Source organism: Haliotis cracherodii, unplaced genomic scaffold (genome assembly GCF_022045235.1).
Source record: "Haliotis cracherodii isolate W230 unplaced genomic scaffold, xgHalCrac1.p SCAF_6, whole genome shotgun sequence".
Taxonomy (NCBI): Eukaryota; Metazoa; Mollusca; class Gastropoda; order Lepetellida; family Haliotidae; genus Haliotis; species Haliotis cracherodii.
This window is the reverse complement of record NW_027266319.1, coordinates 66,870,701-66,880,921: the sequence shown is the minus strand read 5'-3', so window position 1 is coordinate 66,880,921 and position 10,221 is coordinate 66,870,701. Positions and strand designations below refer to the sequence as shown.

Sequence of the window (10,221 nt, the reverse complement as noted above, 5' to 3'; positions counted from 1 at the left end):
CACAGATGTTTGGTAGAGTGGAAACGGTGGACACTGATGTTTGGTAGAGTAGTAACAGTGAACACAGATGTTTGGTAGAGCGGTAACGGTGAACACAGATGTTTGGTAGAGCGGTAACGGTGAGCACAGATGTTTGGTAGAGTGTAACAATGAACATATATGTTTGGTAGAGCGATGACGGTGAACACAGATGTTTGGTAGAGCGGTAACGGTGAACACAGATGTTTGTTAGAGCTGTAACAGTGAACACTCATATTTTGTAAAATGGTGACGGTGAACACTGATGTTTGGTTATGTTGTGACGGTGAACAAACAACAAAAAAACAACACAGAAGATGTAATCGCTTTTTCTACTTTCTTCAGGTGTGTTTGGGGACGTCCCTCATCGGTTGAGGTATGTACTGGCGTCGTGTCCGAGCAGTTCGCCCTTTTCGTGGACAGTTAACACCAGAGATCTGGATCACCCTCTCTCAGCCAGCATCTATGTACAAAGGCCACATTGTCGGGTAGCCTAGTTGTTGTGTCCCCCGCCGGGATATTGCTGGAATAGTGCTAAAAGCGGCCTAAAACTATACTCACTCACTCATTGTACTCTTGACTATAGGACGCACATATTGAAGTAAGTGAGTGAGTGATTTTATTTTAACATCGTTTTGTACAATATTTCAGTCATATTAAGAATTATCAGCTTGATGAGGAAGGAAAGCCCTAAGCGATGCGGGTCTTAGAAACAATCAAGGGAAGGATGCTGACAAATATAGAAACAAAAAGAGCGAATCTTGGCGCGAATCGCGATCATAGGATTCTGGCACTCACAAAGGACGCAACTCGTTATTGTGATTTGTGGTGTCTCCAAATCGATGAATATTCTTCGAACCTATTTGGTCCAAGCATTGAGAGAGTGAATTTAAATTTATGTAACGTCGGCAATATTTCAGTCATACTGTGACTTGAACAAGCAAAACAAGGGGACTTATGATACCTCGGCTACCTGCATGGTCCCCGAGCAGGATTTGCATATTTCCCTTAGGTACTTGCGATTTATGCAAGTTTAGCGAGGGATTAAACGTGAACAAATATTCTGCAGTTAAAATGGATGTAATATTCTTTGAATGATGTGGTCTCACTTGGTCCAATTATATCTACCGTGTGTGCGTGTGTAGGGAGGGAGACGTGCATTGAACGCTACTTACCTGGACACACACTGGTACATGCATTACTGGATCTGATCGGCGACATAGCGTCTGTGCAGTGAACATGGTGGCAAGAGCGGTGGGGTAGCCTAGTGGTTAAAGCGTTCGCCCGTCACGCTGAAGGTCCGAGTTCGATTCCCCACATGGGTACAATTTGTGAGGCCCATTTCTAGTGTCCCAAGCTATGATATTGCTGGAATAGCGCAAAAAGCGGCATAAAACCATACTCACTCACGCACAGATATCAAAGTAGTAAAGCTATCCACATTAACCACAGACTGGACTTATGTTTCTAAAGGAGATGGCATATATTCAATTTACGTTTATGTGTTAAACGGTTAACACTTTCAGAAAAATAAGTCGACTTACTTTATAGTCAAAACAGGGCAGTTCATTTCATTGAGACTACACAATTCTAAGGAGAGATTTTCTTTTTTGGTTTACCTATTCCGCCGTCCTTAGAAAATGAAAGGGATCTTTTATATTGTGACGAATGCAAAATTACATGTTAACCTCAAAACAATTGTGTATACAGTAGTTAAAAACTGCAAAACAATTGGTTAGTTGTGGGTAACCATGGAGACAAGCTACAACCCGTCACCGCAAGGCAACATATTCAGAAAACATTTTGAAGAACAAACAAATAATATTTATCTAAATTTAAATCTAACTCAAAATATTTTCCCGTCTAAAGATCGGCATTTTTCACATGCAAATCTGTAAGCCAAGAAATTAAAGTCTGACTTGTAAATGTCTTGATCCGAGAGCTGTGTACCCGTGAAGACCCGGGGTAGAATAGGTCTTCAGCAACCCATGCTTGCCGTAAAAGGCGACTACGCTTGTCGTATGAGGCGACTAACGGGATCGGGTGGTCAGACTCGATGACTTGGTTGATACATGTCACCGTATTCCAATTGCATGGATCGATGCTCATGATGTCAGTCACTTGATTGTCTGGTCCAGACTCGATTATTTACAGACCGCCGACATATAGCTGGAATATTGCTGAGTGAGGCGTTAAACAACAAACAAACAAACAAAAGCTGTTGTTTGTTGATCACTATGTTCTTTTACACATGACCGAGTAATGGATGCGCAAGAACGATTTCTTGGGGCCGTTGTACAAAGCGATTTAGCACTTAGGTGATCATAACTCCCATACCGTAACATAGACTTACGACAGTCGTAGAGCTAAGGTTGTCTTGTACAACGACACCTTGATCTATCTAGCCATCAATGACACTATACACATGTATTTTCACGAACAGCCCTGAGGACCGCGAGACGCTGCTCCGCCTGGGGTCCCCCCGAGCGTCCCTCCCCGCGGGCTTCAAATACAAGTATGTGGGTAGCGGAGGGGTCATCAAGAACACCAAATCCTCCGGCCACTGGTTGGAGGTCGCCGCGAGTCCCAAAACTACCGAAACTGGTCACTATGAGGTAATATAACACCAGGTGTCTGAACCTTGGCATTATGATGTAATATGGCACATGTGTCTGAACTTTGGGACAAGTAGGTAATATAAAACCAGGCGTCTGAACCCTGGCACCATGATGTAATTTAACACCTGGTGTCTGAACTAGGCACTATGAGGTAATATAATACCGGGTGTCTCAACCCTGGCACTATGAGGTAATATAACACCGGGTATCTGAACCGTGGCACTATGAGGTAATATGACACAGGTGTCTGAGCCTTGGCACTATGAGGTAATATGATACAGGTGTCTGAACCTTGACACTATGAGGTAATATAACACCGGGTGTCTGAACCTTGGCATTATGATGTAATATGGCACATGTGTCTGAACTTTGGACAAATAGGTAATATAAAACCAGGCGTCTGAACCCTGGCACCATGATGTAATATAACACCGTGTGTCTCAACCCTGGCACTGTGAGGTAATTTAACACTGTGTGTCTCAACCCTGGCACTGTGAGGTAATTTAACACCGGGTGTCTGAGCCTTGACAGTATCAGGTAATATGACATCTTGTGTCCGAAACTGGCACCTATTAGGTATACCAAGATGAGCCGAGACCTTTCCCCCATTGCACACGTCTGGGACATGATAGGGGGACGTGTGCCGTCCACTGTGACTGAACTTGGCCAGGCGCTGCAAGAGGAGTGGGACAGACTCCCTCAAATCGCCACTTAGAGACTCCCAACCAGTACGCCACGTCGGGTGAATGGATGTTTGACAAATTGTGGCGGTGTCACGCACGACTGATTGAGAAACGTCAACTTTGAAATTTCCCACATCCTTCAAGATCGTTGGCGCTCATAACATCTGCCATACTTCACTACCGGTTGTAACGTGTTCCTAATTCGTTCATAATTACCATACAACTATTACTAGAAACTAACATCTCTTACAATGTTGGAAATATGAAGTTATTTCCGTATATCCCTTCTTTTTTAAGAGCATATATGTAAATATTATATTTCCACGTAGGCGGCACTGATCGTGAGTAAAATGACACGCCACATGCCCTCGGCAGTATTCTCCAAGCTCTCCGCGGGTGGGTCTGTGGGGGTGTTCACACGGACAGAGACACTCGCCATCTACCCGGAATACTATCGACTGAAGGACACGCCCGCCTGTCATGGTAACCCCTTTAGATACATAGAATAATCTTTCGAAACGTAACGCCAAATACAGCCTACTTTAATGCTAACTTTTAAATCTGGAATTATATTTAAAAGTTTAATTTCATGAGTTGAAGTAGTTTGGTAACTCTGTGCTTCCTTTTTGTTGTTGTTTTTTCTGATTTACTGATCTGGCATAGAGTGAGTGAGTGATATTGGTGTAAGGTCGCTCTAGGGAGTATTAAAATAGCATGCCAGCTGAATATGGAAGGAAACGTCACTGCGTTATCACAATGGAGAAACCCATCGATAGACCACTGACCAATCGCAGGCCGAATCCGTTCTTCTCACGTTATCAGCGGATCCTGAAACGGCTAAGGGAAGCAACACAGCGTCACATACCACAGTACCAGCCGATCTGCCGTAGAACAGAAACCTTGGTTTCTCCGAATATCGACAATTAGTGACCTCTGAGCCTTGAGTGTTATTAACCGTTATTGTTGTTTTAAAAATTTCAGGAAGCTGCGCCGGACATTGTTCTGCTTCCTGTACGTTTGACGGCCGGAAGTGGAGCACCGTTGCTGGAGCCGGCGGAGCGAGGGCCGTGATCCTTGACGACAACGTGATGTGTACGTCACGTGATCCCTATTATCATCATGAGAACATACTGGCTCACGAGTTCACCCATACCATCCACCACCATGGCCTTGATTCCCATCACTATTCACAGGTATTGATTCCCTCGATATTTCACAGGTATTGATTCCCATCACTATTCACAGGTATTGATTCCAACCACTATACAGAGGTACTGATTCCCACCACTATACACAGGTATTGATTCCCTCCACTATACACAGGTATTGACTCCCATCACTATTCACAGGTATTGATTCCCACCACTATACACAGGTATTGATTCCCACCACTATTCACAGGTATTGATTCCCACCACTATACAGAGGTACTGATTCCCACCACTATTCACAGGTATTGATTCCTACCACTATTCACAGATATTGATTCCCACCACTATTAACAGGTATTGATTCCCATCACTATACACATGTATTGATTCCCACCACTATACACAGGTATTGATTCCCACCACTATTCACAGGTATTGATTCCCACCACTATTCACAGGTATTGATTCCCATCACTATACACAGGTATTGATTCCTACCACTATTCACAGATATTGATTCCCACCACTATTAACAGGTATTGATTCCCATCACTATACACAGGTATTGATTCCCACCACTATTCACAGATATTGATTCCCACCACTATTAACAGGTATTGATTCCCATCACTATACACAGGTATTGATTCCTACCACTATTCACAGATATTGATTCCCACCACTATTAACAGGTATTGATTCCCATTACTATACACATGTATTGATTCCTACCACTATTCACAGATATTGATTCCCACCACTATTCACAGGTATTGATTCCCATCACTATACACAGGTATTGATTCCAACCACTATACACAGGTATTGATTCCCATCACTATACACAGGTATTGATTCCCACCACTTGACACTGGTATTGAATTCCGCGACTATACACGGGTATTGATTCCCACCACTATACACAGGTATTGATTCCCACCATTATTCACAGGTATTGATTCCCATCACTATACACAGGTATTGATTCCAACCACTATACACAGGTATTGATTCCCATCACTATACACAGGTATTGATTCCCACCACTTGACACTGGTATTGAATTCCGCGACTATACACGGGTATTGATTTCCACCACTATACACAGGTATTGATTCCCACCACTATTCATAGGTATTGATGGCCCTGTGTCAGATTGATTAGGTGCTTAATATGTTTCATGCTTAATCTATATCTAGTCTCTGAAATGAACTGTACTACAGAAAAACAACAGTTGTTAAATGACAATTGATGAAATATAATATAATATATTAAAAGTAGCCCAGAGACTTTCTTCATTTTCAGATACTGCAGTAACCTATACTTGCCAAATATTATAGACTTGCACGGGCTGTATTGGATATATTTGTTTCAGCGTCTGTATGACAGAATTGTATGATCTTAGCTTCGCCCTGATTATGTTTCTGGTCACAAGTTGTCAGCGTCAAACCCATATCGTGGCATGGTATCTCAATGTGCTACCACTATAAATCGGCATCAGTCCGGACCAGTACAAGCACACACACACACGTGCATGTACGTCGCTATATAAGTGCAATTACCCCATTTCACCTCACCTCACCTCACCTCACCTCACCTCACCTCACCTTCCAACACGAATAATCCAACGACTAGCTACCGAAATAAACATCATACAACTTAATCATTTGGTGACACATTCAACAAAAATAATAGTTACGTGATTATTTCTTGACTAAACAAACGCAATTCCGGCCGGGTTCTAATTCCATTATGTATTTTAATTTAAAACAATTAAACAAATTCACATCTTCAAAGAAGCTGTGCTCCTAACTACCACACCCCACACAATACACCCCACAACCCTACTCCACATACTCAACAAACACACACACACAGCACCCCCGCCCCCCACCCACCCCCATCCCCCTACCCCCAACCCCCCTCCACATCACCACATTCCCCACCCCTCCACCCACCCACCAACTCAACCGTATAAATTCTGTTGAACGAAAATTGGGTTTCCCACGAAGATCACGAATCTGTTTTCGTGAATCCGGCAGATCAATGCGGCCTACAACCACGCTAAGTCCGCGAACCTGTGGGTGCTGTCGGCGTACGCCATGGCCAACTACGAGGAATACTTCGCGGAGGGCGCCACAGCTTACTTCAACGTCAACCAGGAGGCCAGCGCTGCAGGCATGAACAAGTGAGTGAGTGAGTGAGTGAGTGAGTGAGTGGGTCACGGCTTACTTCAACGTCAACCGGGAGGCCAGCGCTGCAGGCATGAACAAGTGAGTGAGTGAGTGAGTGGGTCACGGCTTACTTCAACGTCAACCGGGAGGCCAGCGCTGCAGGCATGAACAAGTGAGTGAATGAGTGAGTGAGTGGGTCACGGCTTACTTCAACGTCAACCAGGAGGCCAGCGCTGCAGGCATGAACAGGTGAGTGAGTGAGTGAGTGGGTTACGGCTTACTTCAACGTCAACCAGGAGGTCAGCGCTGAAGGCATGAACAAGTGAGTGAGTGAGTGAGTGAGAGTGGGTCACGGCTTACTTCAACGTCAACCAGGAGGCCAGCGCTGCAGGAACGAGCAAGTGTGTGTGTGAGTGAGTGAGTGAGTGAGTGAGTGAGTGAGTGAGTGAGTGGGTCACGGCTTACTTCAACGTCAACCAGGAGGCCAGCGCTGCAGGCATGAACTACTGAGTGAGTGAGTGAGTGAGTGAGAGTAGGTCACGGCTTACTTCAACGTCAACCGGGAGGCCAGCGCTGCAGGCATGAACAAGTGAGTAAGTGAGTGAGTGAGTCACGGCTTACTTCAACGTCAACCGGGAGGCCAGCGCTGCAGGCATGAACAGGTGAGTGAGTGAGTGAATGAGTGGGTGAGTGAGTGGGTCACGGCTTACTTCAACGTCAACCAGGAGGCCAGCGCTGCAGGCATGAACAAGTGAGTGAGTGAGTGGATGAGTGAGTGAGTGAGTGAGTGAGTGAGTGAGTGGGCCACGGCTTACTTCAACGTCAACCAGGAGGCCAGCGCTGCAGGCATGGACAAGTGAGTGAATGAGTGAGTGAGTGGGCCACGGCATATTTTACTGTCAACTAAGAGGCCAACGCTGGAGGCAAATGTTTGAGTGAGTGAGTGAGTTGGCCAAACAGTAGAAGTAGACTTCAATGTTTGATGAAGCCACGTCAAATACTCTTTTGGAGCAAAATAGGCGGGTTTGAGTTAGATCACCTTGACACCGTCAATGTGAGCTAATTTTTTCTTACACTCCTGTGTAACTTGTATCGAACATATCTGTGCGATCAATTCCAGACGTCACTATTGAACGTGACGTCACCCATCCCTATCCTATGACGTCACCTAACAACGGGCGTGATAATGGCCCGTCGTCAAGCAATATGAGGGCATTATCAAGTTACAGTGGCCCGCTCATTTCTGATAACGTGCGGGCGGTTTAATGATAATTCTATCCATTTTAGCTATAACATCTGATAGACACTCCTGTAGTAATCCCAAGAGGTATCTTTGTCATCGGCCCTTCTCTCCTCTCACACTGAAAAAAACTCTGCTCCTAAGAAAAAACAACTGTTGAACATATCAGTCTCATCTGAATACAATTTCTACATGTTCCTGGACCCTTAAAGATCCGGGGTAGAATAGGTCTTCAGGAACCCATGCTTGCCGTAAAAGGCGACTATGCTTGTCGTAAGAGGCGCCTAACGGGATCGGGTGGTCAGGCTCGCTGACTTTGATGATGCATGTCATCGTATCCCAACTGGGTGGATCGATGCTCATGGTGTCAATCACTGGATTGTCTGATCCAGACAGATTATTTACAGACCGCCATCATATAGCTGGAATATTGCTGAGTGAGGCGTTAAACACCAAACAAACGAAGTTGTCTCATTATAGTGTACGTCTCCTAAACTTGGTAAGTTCTAGGTTCTTGTAGGGGTGAGTCAGTGAGTATGGTTTTACGCCGCTTTTAGTAATATCCCAGCAATATCATGGCGGGGTACACCAGAGATATAATAAATGGATGACTTTTCTGATACTAAACCAGGAACGCCGGGCGTAGACAACACATCCAGTGGAACAAACATTAGAATCAACACCAGAATTCAAAATGGCAATCATCAAATAGATAGATACTAAATATCATCACTGATTTTTATGTGAAACTTTTGTGAAACGCAATGATGGAGTGCTATTGGTTCGTAAAAATTGTTGATCTTTTCTAAACCTATTAATAATTGGATGGTAAATAACTACTTTATTGAAGGGAAGGATTTTTCCATGGCATGTTCACTGCACGTGCGACTTTAGGCCCAAATAGAAAGAATGCAAAGTGTCAGATTATATCTGTACAAAGTATCTAAGTAATATTATCAAGTGTCAGGAAGCACCTTAATGCTGAGCGCCAGGGTAACAAAAGTACGATCTTAACGTCTCTTGGTAAGACGCGGCCGGGGATCGGACGCTCTACCATTAGACCACGGTGGCAGTCGCTTATAAGAAATACATGGGAGGTGTACAATCGTCAATTTGGACTACAGGTGCGACGGGACCCACTACTGCACCAGTGAGACTGCGGCTCGGAACTACCTCAAACACCACGACAACAGGCTGTACAGCGTCCTCACTTACGTCTTCACCAACAACCATCCCGAGACGCCCAGCCAGCTGGCTGTGTGCCAGAGGAGCTAGGGGTGAACTTGTCAGGGGAGCGAATCTATTACACGGGCTTCTCGGTGATTCCAATAGCAAATAAATATCACTGATATGTACAACGTGTTTTTTTCATTTAAGTGAGTGAGTTGCGCATCCTGTCGCCAATGTGTCATCTTCCCGAGGCAAGAGAGTTAATTGTTCAGTTTCCAACCCTGCCGAACTAGGCTTGAATTCCCGGACTCGATCGTAGCCCCACCACTTGTTGTTACGAGTTATGTCCCTTCTATGCCTCTCCTATGGACCAATCAGAGTCCACCCCTCGTATCCCTTGCATTTGCTTCAAACAAAATGGCCGGTGTATAGCTGGAATATTGCTTCGTGGGACGTCAAACAACAAACAACAACAAGATGAGAGAAACATGATATTTCACGAGAAACATGGATTATCCTATTTATTATATGTTTTGTGTGCAGTTTTCGAACTGGAAAATTATGTTAAACTTTGAAACGTAGATTCTCCATACCTTACACGCAGGGACGTTTCACCACCCTTGAGAAAAATTCTTTATCATACATTTAGATATGATCATATACATGATACATGATTAAATCAACTTTAACAAAAATATTCTTGAAAACTACGAGACAGCTGTTGGAATCGAAAAAATACAAGCTGGTCAAGTAACAAAATGGTACTTTGCGAAACGAACAATCTCGATTGCCGAGGAAAATGAGAAGTTTACGGTTTATAACGAAACATTTTCAAGAGAATAACAAACGGCAAAAAGCGATATTAACTCCATAAATGACCATCTGATATTTTGCCTTGTCAGTGTGGAACTAACGTTAAAAGAACGTCAACAGTTTGTGTACTGGCTAGACACTTACGATAAAGGGAGACAATTTGAGTGGAGGTAACTCTTGTATGACAATTGTTCCGTCAAAGTGTTATGTTCACTGCAGTGAAATATCAAGTGTTATGTTCACTGCAGTGAAATATCAAGTGTTATGTTCACTGCAGTGAAATATCAAGTGTTATGTTCACTGCAATAAAAATGTCACTTTTCCCAACTTCAGAAAACTCAGTCTTCCACACTG

At 44.0% G+C, this 10,221-nt stretch overlaps 1 protein-coding gene across 1 annotated transcript; it reads left to right on the top strand.

Moving 5' to 3' along the window:
• Positions 1-359: 359 nt before the first annotated feature.
• LOC139446623 (uncharacterized) lies at positions 360-9,242 on the top strand (the record flags this gene model as incomplete). The annotated part of the gene is made up of 6 exons (XM_071227904.1): positions 360-394; positions 2,462-2,633; positions 3,649-3,802; positions 4,301-4,512; positions 6,513-6,658; positions 9,009-9,242. Coding segments are annotated over 6 exons (870 nt in total), but the record flags the coding sequence as incomplete, so codon positions are not given.
• Between the last annotated feature and the right edge of the window lie 979 nt (positions 9,243-10,221).